This window comes from Canis lupus, chromosome 20, assembly GCF_003254725.2.
Source record: "Canis lupus dingo isolate Sandy chromosome 20, ASM325472v2, whole genome shotgun sequence".
Lineage (NCBI taxonomy): Eukaryota > Metazoa > Chordata > Mammalia > Carnivora > Canidae > Canis > Canis lupus.
Genome location: NC_064262.1, coordinates 40,227,741 through 40,245,261, shown reverse-complemented (window position 1 = coordinate 40,245,261; position 17,521 = coordinate 40,227,741). Strand labels below are relative to the sequence as shown.

Below are 17,521 nucleotides of genomic sequence, written 5' to 3'. Positions count from 1 at the left end.
CTTGCTGAGTTTTCAATGTAGGAATCACATCCCCAAATTCTGCAGCAAAACTTAAAAAGCCTCATTTTATTTTTTTTAAAAAAGATTTTATTTATTTGAGAAAGAGAGAGAGAGTGAGTGTGTGTGTGTCTGAGAGAGAAAGAGCCCAAGCAGGGGGAGCCCAATGTGGGACTTGATCACCAGGATGCTGGGGTCATGATCTGGGCTGAAGGCAGATATTTAACTGACTGAGCCATCCAGGTGCCACAGAAGCTCCTTATTTTATACCCAAACACATCCGAAATTCTTTCAGTGTCATTTTCTTCTCAGTCAGCCTTACTAATTCTGATCTGAACTTTGTACTCTCTTACTCTGCAGTGCAGTGTCATCCCGAGTCTTCACTTCACCATCATCCTAAGCATTCCTACCTCCTCTCTCCTGAGTTGGATTTTCTGTTACTTTGATCCTACATTCTTTTCTTTCTTACTGTACTCCTTGGACTTGGTGGAACATAAATTCCAGAAACTTAACAACATGTGCATGGCACCTAAACAATTTTTTGAGACCTTGCATATCTGACATTCTTTATTTTTCCCCTGACACTTGATTGCAAATAATTTAAGCTGGATATAGAATTCTAGATTGGAAACTTTTTTTCCCCAAAATTTCTAAAGCATTGTTCTCATTGCCATGTCACTTTTATGTTGCTTTTAAGAGATCTGATGGGGATCCCTGGGTGGCTCTGTGGTTTATCACCTGCCTTCAGCCCAGGACATGACCTGGAGTCCTGGGATCGAGTCCCATGTTGGGCTCCCTGCATGGGGCCTGCTTCTCCTTCTGCCTGTGTCTCTGACTCTCTCTCTCTCTCTTTCTGTCGCTATGAATAAATAAAATCTAAAAAGAGAGAGAGAGAGAGATCTGATGCCATTCTAATTCCTGATCTGTGTACATTACGTTCTTTCTTTCTAGAAGTTTTTTTTTTAAGATTTTATTTATTTATTCATGAGAATACACAGAGAGGAGAGAGAGAGGCAGAGACACAGGCAGAGGGAGAAGCAGGCTCCATGCAGAGAGCCTGACGTGGGACTTGATCCCTGGTCTCCAGGATCACACTCTGGGCTGAAGGGGGCACTAAACCACGGAATCACCCTGGCAGCCCCCTTTCTAGAAGTTTTTAAGGCCTTCTCAATATCCATAAACTTGAAATTTTTCAGTAAATGTGCTCTGATACGGCATGTTATAATCTTTGGGCATTGAGGGGTTCCTTTGGACCTATATAAACTTATTTTTTTGGTTCTGGGAATTTTTCTTTTGTTATCTTTGAAAATCTCTCTATTTTTCTTCTTCTTTCTTCTGAATCTCTAGTTTTGGGTGTATGTTGGATCTCCTGCATTGATCCTCTTTATTTTTCCTATTGATCTATTTTCCATCTCTGTCTTTTGTTTTATTTTCTGTACTATTTCCTTACTATTCTACTTGTTTCTGCTATGTTTAATTTCTAGGTTACTTTCTTATTCTGTACATTTATAATTTAATAGTATTCTGTTCTTAATATCCTTAATTCATTAATTTTTTAAAAGATTTATTTATTTGAGAGAGAAAGAGCACATGAACACACGAGCAGGGGGGAAGGGCAGAGAGGGAGAGTGAGAAAAGTAGGCTCCCTGGTGAGCCTGAAACCTGGAACAGAGTCAGTCCCATGACCCTGAGATCATGGCCTGAGCTGAAATCAACTCAGATGCTCAATTGGCTGAGCCACCCAGGTGCTCCTAATTCATTAACTTTTTATTTTTAAAATTTTTATTGTTTTCAGGTAATGTCCCAATCTCTTTCATAAAAAGCATAAGGTTTGTAGACCCTAATAGTTTTATAAAATTCTCCTTTTAAAGTCAGTCTGGTGGGGCAGCCCCGGTGGCACAGCGGTTTAGCGCCGCCTGCAGCACAGGGTGTGATCCTGGAGACCCTGGATAGAGTCCCATGTCAGGCTCTCTGTATGATGCTTCTCACTCTGCCTGTGTCTCTGCCTCTCTCTCTCTCTGTCTCTGTGAATAAATAAATAAAAATCTTTAAAAAAAAAAGTCAGTCTGGTGGAGCATCCAAAAGACTTGGTATGAAGAATAGTCCTATTAGGGTTCAAAAATTGATATCTGCATTTATATTGTGCAGATTGAAGAAACAAAATCTGTAAAAAAATTATTTTATGATAATCCATGTCTGAATCTTTTCGAAAATGGCATATTTATTTGAGGAATAATTGTGATAGTTTCCTTTTCATTAAAAAGTAATATTGCTGGGGCACCTGGGTGGTTCAGCTGGTCAAGTGTCTGACTCTTTGTTTTGGCTCATGTCTTGATCTCCCAGTCATTAGAGCAAGCTCCAGGGTGGATCTGCTTTGGATTTTTTTCCCCCTTTTCTCTACTTCCCCCCACTCCAATAAATAAGCAAGCAAGCAAGTAAATAAATAAATAAATAAAATCTTTGGGGGATCCCTGGATGGCGCAGCGGTTTGGCGCCTGCCTTTGGCCCAGGGCGCGATCCTGGAGACCCGGGATCGAATCCCACATCGGGCTCCAGGTGCATGGAGCCTGCTTCTCCCTCTGCCTATGTTTCTGCCTCTCTCTCTCTCTCTGTGACTATCATAAATAAATAAAAATTAAAAAAAAATAAATAAAATCTTTGGGGAAAAAAAGAAGGATGCCTGGGTGACTCAGTTGGTTAAGCCCTGGACTCTCAATTTAGGCTCAAGTCATGATCTCAGGGTCGTGAGATCAAGCCAGAGTCAGGCTCTGCCATCGGTGGGGAGTCTGGTGGAGATTCTCAGTCTCCCTCTCCCTCTGCCCCTCCTCTGTTCTCATTCTCAAAATAAATAAACTCTTTAAAAAATTAATATTACCCCAAAATTAATATTTATATTAATTTAAATGTAATAATATTGGATATAATAATATCCAATAATCGTCTCTACCCATTCTTACAGTCAAAGTAACAGTCATTAGACTAAGATGTTTCCAGGAATTTTTGACTAGCCATTGTTGCTACAAAAATGAAAGCTGATCTCTTTTACTGTAGTAGCCACTTGAGTTGCTAATATTTACTTTATTGAAGATACAAAGAGAGTAAACTTTAAAAAGAAAAAAATGTTTTTCCTTGGCAATGTTCACAACAAGTCTATGTTCTCATTTTTTGTTGCTGGACACTAAAATTTTTCAGGGGTGAGTGTCCAATCTAATCAAGCACTGTTTTGATGCTGCACCAAGTGGAAGCCTGCCATGTTTATGGAATCAATTCTGTTACATAATTTTTCAGTATTTTACAAAGATTTATTTTATTTTTTCTTGCTTATTCTAGTGAGACTCTATACAACTTCATTTCCCATATCAGAGAAAGCATTCACAGGGTAAGTATAGCTACATGTCAAGGAATTAGAACATTTTACATTTTAAGAAGTTTACTAATTACATTGACCTTAAATCATATAGGATAGCATGCTTTTTCTTTTCTTTTTTTTTTTAGCATGTTTTAACTACCTTTTTAAAATTATTAAATGACAATATTACAAGTTAGTAAAATAAGGCAATAATCCGTGAATTCTTTCTTAATCTGGGATTTCTTAGTTGCAGACATCTGTGGAAAAATCTGAGGAACATCTCAGTTCAAGAAGCCAAACAATTTTGGATTGTTTGGAGACTGTGACTAAGACATGTGAGTATCTCGTATTTGAGGTTAGCAGCAGAGGGCACTGTGTGCAGTGAACTGAACTTTCTGACCCTAGCCACATTTCTGTCAGTGGTAAGGTTCCATAGTGTTTCAGATGAGAGAATGGGTACATTAAGGTTAGCCCTGAAGAGATGTGGAGCACACTGAACTCAGTGGTGGGACCCACCTAGGTGTGGGAGTGTTCCTGGTCCTTAGCTGCTCCCTGTGAAGCACTAATCCTCCACCTAGTAATCCCACTGCTGCCTCAGGATAGGTAGCTCTGCCAGATTTCTCATCTCACTGCCTAAAGTGAATCAGAAGCATCCCTGAATCCCTAATGAATTGCTGTCTGTATTGTCTATAAAGACATTGTTCTGTTAGGACTTAGAAATAAAGACTGCTCCCTTAAGAGTTAGAAATACTCCAGCCACCTAATCTTCTTCTTGATGCCTTGGTTTCAATGAGAGCTATTTTGTAGTGAATTACCTCTTTCTCCATTTCAGTTAGTGGTTTGTAAAGTCCCTTGCTCTACCAATTAGCAATTTATGTTTAAATAAAATCATGGTCCCAGCTCTTACTAAACAGAAGAGAGCCATAACACTGCTCTCCTTAGGCGGACACCTCTGTAGAACCAACAGCTTCTCAGCTAAATAGCAAGATGATGACTGCATCTGTACTTGTTTGCATTTGTCTGTGTGTTTATTTTTTTATTTTAAACAAATTGAAGTCAACTTATTTAAATGCCTTGGAATGGATTGCTCATGATTTACAAAAATTAATGCCTTTGTGTGGCTTAGAAATTAATCTCCATCTGTCTGCAAAAAAGCACTGCGCTGTCTGCTGGCTTCCAACCTGGGTATTCCACACATAGGGCAACTGTGCCTAATCTTTTTCGAAACCAGTTTTGGACACCTGGGACTATTACTCTCACAAGAAGTAGCAAGAGGGATCCCTGGGTGGCGCAGCGGTTTAGCGCCAGCCTTTGGCCCAGGGCGAGATCCTGGAGACCCGGGATCAAGTCCCACGTCGGGCTCCCGGTACATGGAGCCTGCTTCTCCCTCTGCCTATGTCTCTGCCTCTCTCTCTCTCTCTGTGACTATCATAAATAAATAAAAATTAAAATATATATATATATTTACAAGAAGTAGCAAGACAAAGAGCAGAAGCAAACCAGGAGTGTTTCCTTTGTGTAAGGTGATAGAATAACTCATTTATAAGTGCCCAAGGAAAGCACTCTTTTTTTTTTTTAAGATTTTATTTATTTACTCATGAGAGACAGAGAGAGAGAAAGAGAGAGAATGGCAGAGACACAGGCAGAGGAGGGAGAAGCAGGCTCCGTGCAAGGAGCCGGACGTGGGACTCGATCCAGGGTCCCCAGGATCACGCCCTGGGCCGAAGGCGGCATTAAACTGCTGAGTCACACGGGCTGCCCACTTTTTGTTTTCTTCATTTAAAACTAGGTGAAGTACAAAAAGGAGGATTGCAGTATAGGTGTGACATTCTTAGCCCAGACTAGGGAATGGAAGTGCCCAAGCTCCCAATACAAGATCAAGACAGAGTGAGGACTAGAACTGGGTCTGGCTTATAGTAGGCATAGGGATCCTGATCCTTCATCCTGATGGTTCCTTTTTAGAGGGTAAGACTCAGGAGAAGGATCCACGTTGATAGGGCAAACAGTAACAGACACTGTGGCATCATATTAATTACAAAGCCAGATCATTCCTTTTTTAAAAAAATATGTATGTATGTATGTATGTATGTATGTATGTATAGAGCTCAAGTGGCAGTGTGGGGGATGGGGCAGAGAGAAAGGGAGAGAGAATCTCCAGCAGATTTTGTGGTCAGTGCAGAACTTGATGCAGGGCTTGATTCCATCACCCTGAGATCATGACCTGAGGTAAAATCAAGAGTTGGATACTTAACCAACTGAGCCACCCAGGCACCCCTAGAAAGCCAGATCATTCTTGAAAATGGCATAAATAGGGATCCCTGGGTGGCGCAGCGGTTTGGCGCCTGCCTTTGGCCCAGGGCGTGATCCTGGAGACCCGGGATCGAATCCCACGTTGGGCTCCCGGTGCATGGAGCCTGCTTCTCCCTCTGCCTCTCTCTCTCTCTGTCTCTCTGTGTGACTATCATAAATAAATAAAAATTAAAAAAAAAAAAAAAGAAAATGGCATAAATAGTCTGTACAAAGTCATTCCTTTTCTTGGTATGTAGTGATCAGGAAGTTAGTCATTGAAAGAGGAACCAAACAAATCCTCTATCTTCACATGGTCTGGCCCAATCTAGCTGGCCTGAAACACTGAATTTGTCAGCCAGTACATCCTGCAGCCTTCAATACGCATTTACTGTGGCTCATAAGGGAAAGGGAAAGATACTGTGTGAAAGTGCTCTCTTGTGCTACAATGTAATTGGTACCTTCACAGAAGGAGGTCATGAAATCTTTCCCTAGTCAGTCTGTTCAACCAGAGGGAACACTGGTTCTCTAAAGCCATTTAATCTAGCTCCTCTTGTTCTTCAGTTGAGGATTGAAGACTAGAATAATAGAATAAATTACCAAGGTCATCCACATCCTAATTTAAGTTTGGGTGGGCTAATTAGTAAAGAGCAGTAGCACCTAATAGGGATTGAAAAATATGATTGGGGCACCTGGGTGGCTCAGTGGTTGAGCATCTGCCTTTGGCTCAGGTCATGATCCTGGGGTCCTGGGACCGAGTCCCGTATCTCCCTCTGCCTATGTCTCTGCCTATCTTGGTGTCTCTCATGAGTAAATTAATAAAATCTTTAAAAAATATATGATCAATAGGAAAATAAAAAGGAGGGGCTGCTATTGAAAATCAGAAAATAGAAGTGCTGGTGGCTCAGTCGGCTAAACATTCAACTCTTGATCTCAGGGTTAGGAGTTCAAGCTCTGCATTGGGCTGCATGCTGGGTGTGGAGCCTACTTTAAAAAATAAAGAAAGGGGGATCCCTGGGTGGCTCAGCGGTTTGGCGCCTGCCTTTGGCCTAGGGCGCCATCCTGGAGTCCCGGGATCGAGTCCCACGTCGGGCTCCTGGCACGGAGCCTGCCTCTCTCTCTCTATGTCTATCATAAATAAATAAATAAATCTTTAAAAAAAATAAATAAAAATAAAGAAAGAAAATCAGAAAATATCTTCTTTGGAAAATAGATAACTTTATACATAAAAATAAATTCCATATGAATCAATATAGTAAATGATTAAGTCATATAAAGAAGTATAAGAAAATAATGGGCAGACAGCCCCTGTGGCTCAGTGGTTTAGCACCGCCTTCAGCCCAAGGCGTGATCCTGGAGACTCGGGATTGAGTCCCATGTCGGGCTCCCTGCGTGGAGCCTGCTCCTCCCTCTGCCTGTGTCTCTGCCTCTCTCTCTGTGTCTTTCATGAATAAATAAAATCTTAAAAAAAAAAAAAAGAAAAAGAAAACAATGGGCAACATTTTTATAATTTTGGAGTCAAGAAATGCTTTTCTAAGCAAGGCACATATAATCATCAAGAAGAATGAGGTCTAGGGCACCTGAATGGCTCAGTAGTCTAAGCATCTGACCAGCTCAGGTCATGATTTCAGAGTCCTGGGAACCAACTTTTGTATCAGGCTCTGAGCTCAGCAGAGTCTGCTTGTCCCTCTCACTCTGCTCCCCCTCCCACTCTCTCCTTCTCTCAAATAAATAAAATCTTAAATAAAAAAAAAGAAGAATGAGGTCTATCTTTATGAACCATGTTAAAATGGAAATATCTGTCCATCGTTAAATAATAACAGCAAGGTGCTGCTTGTGTGCACATAATTTACTACGGGGTACATTTTGTGGAGGAGTATGACCAGTCAGTGAAAATTAGAAAGGGCATCCTGAAGAAAATGGGAGATGCTTCTTATACATGGAGGCTCCCAGACCTTTCCTCAGGCTGTCATCAGCATGGCAAGGAGAGCAAAATTACAGAGTACATAAAAGGAAAACCACTGGCCATCAGTGGAAAAGTGTAGAATCTGAGCCTTGTCAAATCACAAAAATAGAAATGAATTAAAAAATCATCTTCAAAGAAAACAGAGATACTGTCCAGGATATGGAAATGGATTTTAAATGGCATTTTTACAAAATAGTTAAAAATACCTGATGTTTATTGCTAAAGCAAAAATGAAATGAGTCCTCTTCTAAATAACACCCATACACTTACACACACACACGATCTATAATCTATACATAGATGCGCACATGTACCAATGTATCAACACAAAATTCTAGGAACTGCTTGTAATGTTAAATTCCAGGAAGTGAACCAAGATTTGCATGGGAGCGAATCTGTCATTTTTCATTGCATATCTTTTTATACTGTTCTAGGTTTGAGTTATTTTCTTAAACTTTTTATTTTATTTTTTTTTATTTTTTATTTTTTTTTAAATTTTTAATTTTATTTATTTATGATAGGCACACAGTGAGAGAGAGAGGCAGAGACACAGGCAGAGGGAGAAGCAGGCTCCATGCACTGGGAGCCCGACGTGGGATTCGATCCCGGGTCTCCAGGATCACGCCCTGGGCCAAAGGCAGGCGCCAAACCGCTGCGCCACCCAGGGATCCCTCTTAAACTTTTTAAAAGAAAAAAAAAGGGATAGATTTTGAGCTTGATATAAAAGCTCCTGTGAGGGGATCCCTGGTTTGGCACCTGCCTTTGGCCCAGGGCCTGATCCTGGAGACCCAGGATTGAGTCCCGCATTGGGCTCCCGGCATGGAGCCTGCTTCTCCCTCTGCCTGTGTGTCTCTGCCTCTGCCTCTGCCTCTGTCTCTCTCTCTCTCTCTCTCTCTCTCTCTGTGTCTATCATGAATAAATAAATAAATCTTTTTAAAAAAATGCTCCTGTGAAAGTAAAGATCCCAAACATATGTTTCCAAGGGGACAAGGAAAGCCTTTGTGGGACCACAGATAGATGCTTTCTGAGTACTCACTCTGAAACTGAACACTTTGCTTGCCTTCTTCATTCTCTGCTTTTGTGGTTGGTAATGTTCACTGTTGCTAAGAAACATTGCTATTTAGGAATTCATCTAGGATAGGATAATTACATTTGCTTTCTACTACAAATATCCACAAGGATGTCTGGAAAAATATTTGACTAAGTTTAGGAATAGGAATCTAGTACTTGAAACATAAGTAAACAGCCTTTTTCTAATTGGTTGACATATGGAATTTAACTTTGTATTGGGTAATAGGAGAAAATTTGCCTTCTAGAAAATTCTTTTTTTATTGTGGTAAAATAAACATAACATGAAATTTACCATTTCTTATTGCTATTTTTGCAAGACTACACTGGCTTGTCTGTTTATAGTCATACCAGGCTCTTTCTTGCCTCAGAACTTTACACTTGCTGTCCTCTTTTTTCTCAATAACCTTCCCCTAATCTTTGCAGGGCTAGCTCCTTTTAATCCTTCTGGTTTCACCTTAAATGTCTTTTTTTTTTTTTTTTTTTTAGATTTTATTTATTTATTCATGAGAGACACACAGAGAGAGGCAGAGACATAGGCAGAGGGAGATACGGGACTCAATCCTAGGACCCGAGGATCATGACCTGAGCTGAAGGCAGATGCTCAACCACTGAGCCACCCAGGTGTCCCTCACCTTAAATGTCTTCATCTCCAATGAGCTTATCTGAAATAGGTGCCCCCACTCTGTTATTTTTATTATAATCCCTATCATAGCACTTAGTACAATTTTCATTTATTTATGTACATGTTTATTTATTTTTTTCCTTTCAAAGCTGCAAAAATTCATGTATGTAGTACACAGTTTTGTTCAAGATTGTTTCCATATTCCTAGCACAGTTCTCTGATAATTCTTAGATTAAACTGTAAATCTCCAAATAATACATTCAAACACATCAGGAATTCTGTTTCCTTTTCTAATTAGAGATGTCCTGCCTGGAGCTCCATCTTCTAGCTCTAACCCCGGGCAGATAACTCCTGAGGTCCCAGGCTTAGGACTTCTCTTCATTGTCATTCTAAGGATCCTCTGTTTTTCATCCCCAGTCTTGGATCCCTTTGTCTCCTGGACTTTAGTTTATACTTGTGTTTCGTCATACACATCTTCCAGTAGCTTTCTGAGAAAGAGTGTATGAGAGCTAACTTTTTTATACACTGCATGTTTGAAAATGTTTTCTATCTCCACATCGGTCTAGAATCCTAGTGGGAAATGCTTTGTCCTCAGAATTTCTAAGGGATGGCTCCATTGTCTTCTAGTTTTAGTTTGGTTAATGAGATGTTTGATGCCATTTTGCTTCTAGATTCTGTATGTTGTCTGGGTACTCCTGACTTTCCCTTTATAGAGATTTTTGAGCCTCATGTTTTCCTTTGATATTCTGAGAACCAACTGGAAAAGTGCCACAAAATGTAAGATAATTTAGTAAGGTGGCAGAAATTAACAAAAATGTAATGGGAAAAAAAGATGCCATTTATAAATCTAACATAGAAGATAGAAGATAAACCACCCAGGAATTAATTTAACAATGATACATAACTCACTCATCTTTTTTTTTTTTTAATGTTTTCTGGGTTTTATGTCTTGTTTAGAAATGCCTTTCCTTACAAAGTTACAATTTCCCCCATGTTTCCTTCTTACTTTATGGTTTACTTATAGTAAAATTGTTAATCTATCTAGAATTTATGTTAATATATGAAATCTGAAATGTAAGACTCCTTTTAGGAGGGGGATTATGTTTTATTTTGGTTTTTAAATATTTTATTTATTTATTCATGAGAGAGAGGCAGAGAGACATAGGCAGAGGGAGAAGCAGGCTCCATGCAGGGAGCCTGACGTGGGACTCGATCCTAGGACCCTGGAATCATGACCTGAACCAAAGGCAGACACTCAACCACTGAGCCATCCAAGTGCCCTTATGTTTTATTTTAAAGAGAAACGCTGAGATAAATCACTTGAACTTTATCAGATAGCATATGCTAAATTTCTGCCCTTAGCTAATAGGAGAAGACAAAACCAACAGAATAGTTAGAATACGGGGAACTAACCGAAGCACCTATCAGACTGAGGCAAGTTTTCAAGTAAGACTAAGTTTGAGATTATTATCCTGTCTTTTCAAGCACCAGACGTCACTCTGGTTTTCCTTCCATTTATTGTGAAGAGCTAAACACTCTCTTGTTGCCAAATTGTTTTTTACCCACCTAAAATGAAAAAATTTTGTTGGGCAGCCCAGGTGGCTCAGCAAGTTAGTGCCACCTTCAGCCCAGGGCGTGATCCTGGAGTCCTGGGATCGAGTCCCACGTCTGGCTCCCTGCATGGAGCCTGCTTCTCCCTCTGCTTGTGTCTCTGCCTCTCTCTATGTGTGTGTATGTGTCTCATGAATAAATAAAAATAAAATCTTTAAAAAATTTTGTCAAGAATCTTGAAACACCCTTTCAGTTATGAGAAGATAAAAGGAATATCTGGTGTGTTATTCCTGATTATCTGTAAATTATACTTGTTATGCATTTAAGATGTATGTGAACTTATAATAGCTTATAGCATATAGCAGATACTCATCAACTATTTGCTAAATAAATGTAAGAGCATCTTCACATGGCCTGCCATTTAACAACAGGATGGCAATGATTGATTGCAACACAATGTGTTAGTGTGTGTGTGTGTGTGTGTGTATAAAATATCTCTATGCCAAAGAGAGGAAGCAGTATCAGTCCTGAGTGGTTAGCAAGTCAGTCAAGTCACCAAGTTCATTACAGCCCAAGTGTAAATAGAGGATAAATAAATGGTGGGTGATAAGTGATAATAGAGCACACACGTCGTGCCAATACCAGAGAAAAGGAGCCCCCTAGCCTGCCAGGAAATGGCATTTTTCAAAGGAGGTGATTGCTGAGAGCAGAAGGAAGAAAAGAAATTAGTTGCACTGAGGGGCACCTGAGTGGCTCAGTAGGTTAAGCGTCTGCCTTAGGTTCAGGTCATGATCCTGGAGTGCTGGGATCGAGCCCCACATCAGGTTACCAGCTCAGAGTCTGCTTCTCCCTCTACCATTCCCACTCATGCTCTCTCTCTCAAATAAAATCTTTAACAAAAAATGAATTGATTGCACAGAGGTAGTGGTTGAAGGGAATGGGTAGAGTTGACCGGGATAGAAGTATAAATACTCCAAGCCAAGGGAACAGCATGTACAAGGCCAATGGTGAGAGAGATTGCATAGAAAACAGACCTCAGGGCAGCCCGGGTGGCTCACCGGTTTAGCGCTGCCTTCAGCCCAGGGTGTGATCCGGGGATCGATTCCCAGGTCAGGCTCCCTGCCTGGAGCCTGCTTCTCCCTCTGCCTGTTTCTGCCTCTCTCTCTGTCTCTCATGAATAAATAAATAAAATCTTTAAAAAAAAAAAAAGAAAGAAAGAAAGACCTCAGAGATGTGGAGCTGGATAGAGAGGGTAAGGGGAAAGTGAGCCTGGGTCTTCATGGCCAATGTAAAGATTTGGACTTCATCCAATGGCCAGCAGGGTGCTATTGAAAGTTACAGTGCAGGTTTCAGAGGAGGTATAATTACATCTACATTCTGAAGAGATCACTCTGATGACAGGACCAAGAATGTAAGCCAAGGAAAAAGTTCGTGCCGTCATCTAGGAAGCAGGTTTCAGAGTCCCCAGGAGGCTAATGAGACTGAGTCTGCCTTGGCTAGAATATTCTCAGGGAGGATGGAAAGAAGAGACAGTGGAGGAATCGTCCTACTGTGGCTTCCTCTCCTCACCAAGGTTGATCTGGGCAGAGAATCCTGGACATTAGCAGAGCAGGCTCAAGTGGCCCATGCCAGATTTCAGCTCTTCCCTCTTCATCATTATGGTATGGGCAGGGTGGGGCATGCCATAGTCTTCATGAAGTAATTGTCATTTTTCTGTATTTAGTGCAGGAGACTGTACAGGCCCATAGTGATCTGGTGTTGGAAACAGTGCATGACAAAGGAAACATGGAGCAGGTCATCTCTGAGATACAGAAGAGATTTGAAGCTGTAAGTGTGGTTCCCAACCTCTATCCTCAAGTATGTTTTTAGCTTTGTCACTAAGACCCAGAGAGACACCTTTAAAGTTGCAATTTTTTTTTTTTAGCCAAGAATAGGAGCCAGATAGGTCCCTTGGTAATGGACCAGGGTAGAGGCTAACTTCCTCCTCCAAGGTTCCCTGGCATTATGTGGACCCAAGGGGCTCTGCTCCAGAATGTTGCCATCCTTCCTCTGTAAAGCACCCAGCAAGGGACAAGCTTTGGTTCTGCTAGCACATCCTTTGGTTAGTTTGCACATTTCATTGTGCGTTCTGAGTTGCAGGGTCCCTAACTCTTTTCTCACGTCTTTCCCTAGAGACAAGCAGAATTTATAGAAATGAAATCTGACCTGAAGCACCTTGAAGTTTTAGTTGCCCAGCAGAGTAAGGACTTCCAGCAGCTGTGTGAGCAGCTAGGCCAGCTGAATGTGGCCAGTGTCCTAGCAGAGCTGAAGACATTGATTTCAGTCCCTTGGGTACCGGGGCATGTGAAAGACAGTACTTCCCAGACCTCACCACCTCTGGCCCAGAGTCTCAATTTCACCAGGCACGACAGATATGCTTCTGAAGAACCAGTTATGTGGCAGGCTCAGGCCCTCCCTGGTATATGGAATCTGAATATGGGCTCCCCGCAGCCTGTAGAGTTTCGTGTCCAAAGTGAGGGAGCAAAAAGTGATACTCTCCAAGAAGAGACTGCACTGATGGCAGCTGGAACCAGCAAAAGAAACAGGCAAGGAAAGGACAAGGCAGTGCAGACCAACTGCGAGAACCGGACTCTGACTAAAACCAGTTCTGAGTACCATGGCTCTGGTTTCCCAGGCTGCAAAGTTCCTGGTGATAGGGACTGGGTTTCCCAAAGAGCCTCAAGGCTTATACCCCTGGACTTAAACAACTTTGAAACCTGCATTAAGAACACCTGCCAAAAATGTCAAGGTGTGTTTCCGTGTGACCCTTGTGAACAAAAGTTGAGGGCTGCACAGAAACGCAAAACTGTGGAAAGAGGGGGGAAAGGCAAGAAACAGCAGCCCAGGAAATCCCACAGAGGCAGGCTCCTAGCCAGGAAACAAGAACAAACCCCTAGCAGAAACTGTGCTGTCACTTCTAAATATCCTCAGCCTCCAGTTTCTGGCCCACAAAGGTCCCCCCTGGAGCAGCAGGAGCCCCTTGCTCAGCCACTGCATTTGTGGGACCCCAGGAGCCCCACAAAGCTAGTCAGCCCTGTTCTGGCAGGAACAGTCATGCCCGGTAAGACAATGAGAGCAGCGCAAAGGAGTATCTTACAGCTCAGTGGGTGTTCTTCCCTAGACAACAGCCTGCTCTCTAACAGTTTCCAAGGGGACCACCATATGAGTTGGTTCAGTGACCTCAACCTTGGAAGTTCAGAGCGCCCTCTGAGCAAGGAGCCAGGGAAGAATATGCTCTACGATCTGGGTTTTGATAGCAGTGATGATGGCTTCTGACCAGCCCACATAATGACTTCAGTTGATAGTTTATTGGTCTCAGCTGGAAAGACAAATTATAGCACACTGGGGCTGGCTAGTGGCAGAAAGTCCCTGGAGCCTGACAAGCCCTCAGGCTCAGAGGCCCTGCTGGGGGGAGGGGGGGTCAGTGCAGGATGGGTGCAAGGCCAGGGGAGCAAATCTGGCATTCTAGATACCAGCTGCTACCCATGGCAAGTTTAAGAGATAAGTGCATCCTTATTTATTGAAATGAAGTGTGTGAAGACAGTGGTGATGAGCTGGAGCAGCAGCCTGGGTGTAGGGCATCAGGTGGAAGGTGCTGTTTTTGATGAAAGGAGGGCTGTCTATTGAGTGGCAGAAGGGCTCTCACAGAACTGTTGCTGTGGCAGCATGACTCCCAAACACAACATTTTTGGTCTTCACAGTACTTCCTACATGTAAGTGATACCTTTCCAGGCCTCAGTATATTTTTATTATGATTTTTATTCAGTTTTACTGTCAGAGTGCTTGCATTTTTTGATCAGTGGAAGATTACAGGATACACTAAGTCTACCTTATTGTGAACAGAGAAATAGAGAATGTTAAGCTGCCAATGAAAAAGAGGTGACATGGACCCAGCAGATGCCCAGAGTGGCGCTGTCTACAAGCTGCACAATTCTGCCCTTCTTCCTGTTTTTCCCCATCCTATTTTCAATCACTCTTCAAGCTAATGAGAGCATCTAAGGGTCCAGTAATATTTCTGGAGAGCAATGGGCTTATTATGAGACTTTGGCTTTCTATCTTGCAGTTTTGAGTTTTTGTTATATATTTCTTTTGTAACAAAAAATAAAATATATGAAACATTTAAAAGCATATTTTTTGGGGGGTGCCTGGGTGGCTCAGGCATCCGACTCTTGATTTCAGCTCAGGTCATGATCTCAGGATCCTGGGATCAAGCTCTGCATGTAGCTCTGCACTGAGTGTAGAGCCTGCTTAAGATTCTCTCTTCTCAAAAGAAAAAAAGATTCTCTCTTCTCCCTTTGCCCCTCCCCTCACTCATGCTTGTGTGCTCTCTTAAAACAAAACAAAACAAAACAAAAAACACACAGACAACCCAAAAAACTTAAAAGCATATTTTTTCATTAAATTTATTGATCTCCCATCAACTTAATTAAGAAAATCAAATAGAGGGATGCCTGGGTGGCTCATTGGTTGAGCATCTGCCTTCAGCTCAGGGCCTGATCCTGGGGTCCGGGAAGCGAGTCCCTCATCGGGCTCCCATACAGGGAGCCTGCTTCTCCCTCTGCCCATGTCTCTGCCTCTCTCTCTGTGTCTCTCATGAATAAATAGTTTTAAAAAGGTCAAATAGATAAGATACATACCTTCTTTTTATTCCATAGGCTCCTCCCAAGATGATTATGAATAAACAACACCCTACTCAGACTGAATTCTCTTCCTGTATTGTTTTAAAGTAAAAATCCTCACTGGATGGATGGCTTCCAGAATCTGCCCATTTTCTTTTTTTCTTTTCTTTTTTTATACTTTATTTAAATTCAATTTAGGGGCAGCCCTGGTGGCACAGTGGTTTGGCGCCACCTGCAGCCGGGGGTGTGATCCTGGAGACCTGGGATCGAGTCCCACGTCAGGCTCCCTGCATGGAGCCTGCTTCTCCCTCTGCCTGTGTCTCTGCCTCTTTCTCTCTGTGTCTATGAATAAAATCTTTTAAAAAATTCAATTTAGGTAACATATACTGTATTATTATTTTCAGGGGTGAAATTCAGTGACTCATCAGTTGCATAAATACCCGGTACTCATTATATCCTGTGGCCTCCTCAATGTCCATCACCCAATTATCCCATCCCCCCACCTCCTCCCTTCCAGCGACATTCAGTTTGGTTCCTAGAGTTAAGTGTCTTATGGCTTGTCTCTCTCTCTGGTCTCCTCTTATTTTTCCTTCCCTTCCCCTATGACATCTGTTTTGTTTCTTAAATTCTTTTTTTTTTTTTTTTTTTTATTTATGATAGTCACAGAGAGAGAGAGAGAGAGAGAGGCAGAGACACAGGCAGAGGGAGAAGCAGGCTCCATGCACTGGGAGCCTGATGTGGGATTCGATCCCGGGTCTCCAGGATCGCGCCCTGGGCCAAAGGCAAGCGCCAAACCGCTGCGCCACCCAGGGATCCCTTGTTTCTTAAATTCTATATGTGAGTGAGATCATATGATATCTTTCCCTGACTGACTTATTGTGCTTAACATAATACCCCCTAGTTCCATCCATGTTGTTGCCCATTTTCAAGGCAGTACAGTAAATGACGATGGGGCCTCTGAGTGGACCATTATAGAAAGCAATGGTTCTTGATCTTTACTTATTTTTTTAATATATTTTTTTCAATTTTTATTTATTTATGATAGTCACAGAGAGAGAGAGAGAGAGAGGCAGAGACATAGGCCGAGGGAGAAGCAGGCTCCATGCACCGGGAGCCCGATGTGGGATTCGATCCTGGGTCTCCAGGATCGCGCCCTGGGCCAAAAGGCAGGCGCCAAACCGCTGCGCCACCCAGGGATCCCGATCTTTACTTATTTTTACATTCTTTATTTTCAAGGGTGTGTATCCCACAAAAGTCTGAGTTTAATTGTCCTTCGACACCTTTGCAGGGATACTGGGCACCAGCCTAAGCTGCTCTGACCCCCGTTTCCAGACCAAGGGCCTCCTGTGGCCTGTAGCTGGGAGCCACAGGCAACGGCAGCAGCCCTTTCCAAGGCCAAGTTACAGACTTGGCCTCAGCCTCAGGCTTCCCTGGCTTTTCTCCCTGTGAGCCTCACTGGATGTGTTTACCCTGCCCTCTGCCAACTTCTACTTGCCCTCCCTACTGGTTTTGTCTCCTTGTGCAAGGAGGCATGGGAAGAAGGGGTCCAGCTAAGCCATGGGTTCCTTCTAGCCCTTCTCACACTGACTACAGGTGGCTGTTGAGTGGTTAGCATGAGACTTGAGGACCACAGGGGTTTGTATCTGGAAATATCTTATTACTCTAAGTTGAAAAGTTTAATAATTTTAACTCAAAGTTGAGACCCTGTTGAGAGAACTCCATTAATATTTATGACTGCGGCCTTCTCATCGAAGGTTCTGTCCAGTTTTGAAATGCCAAAGCAGAACCCTCTGTTCTGATTCTGCTGTTATGAAATCCTGTATTTCTTCAGAAGTATTTCTTTTTGTGTTATGAAGTCAAAGATCAGAGTGACTCAGTGTTCCATGAGCTGGATGTTTTTGTAGAATGAGCAGTAAATTTATCTCCTAACAAGGCTGGGTTAATTAAAATTACACTGCCTGTCTCTGGTAATCATCAAGAAAGGATATTCTGTTTCTTATTTTATTCCTAAGACTTTTTTT

General features: G+C 42.1%; 1 protein-coding gene across 13 annotated transcripts in view; it reads left to right on the top strand.

Annotated features, from left to right (window-relative positions):
* Window positions 1-15,006, top strand: part of IHO1 (interactor of HORMAD1 1) — a 42,204-nt gene extending 27,198 nt beyond the window's left edge. For 12 of the 13 annotated variants that reach the window (XM_035703188.2, XM_049097961.1, XM_049097955.1 and 9 more), the window contains 4 exons: window positions 3,328-3,376; window positions 3,594-3,681; window positions 12,566-12,669; window positions 13,015-15,006. In XM_035703188.2, coding sequence (XP_035559081.1) covers window positions 3,328-3,376; window positions 3,594-3,681; window positions 12,566-12,669; window positions 13,015-14,157 — 1,384 coding nt within the window. In that variant the 3' untranslated portion in view covers window positions 14,158-15,006. The remainder of the gene's footprint in view (window positions 1-3,327; window positions 3,377-3,593; window positions 3,682-12,565; window positions 12,670-13,014) is intronic. The other variant, XM_025455833.3, reaches the window with a different exon arrangement.
* The last annotated feature ends 2,515 nt before the right edge of the window (window positions 15,007-17,521 follow it).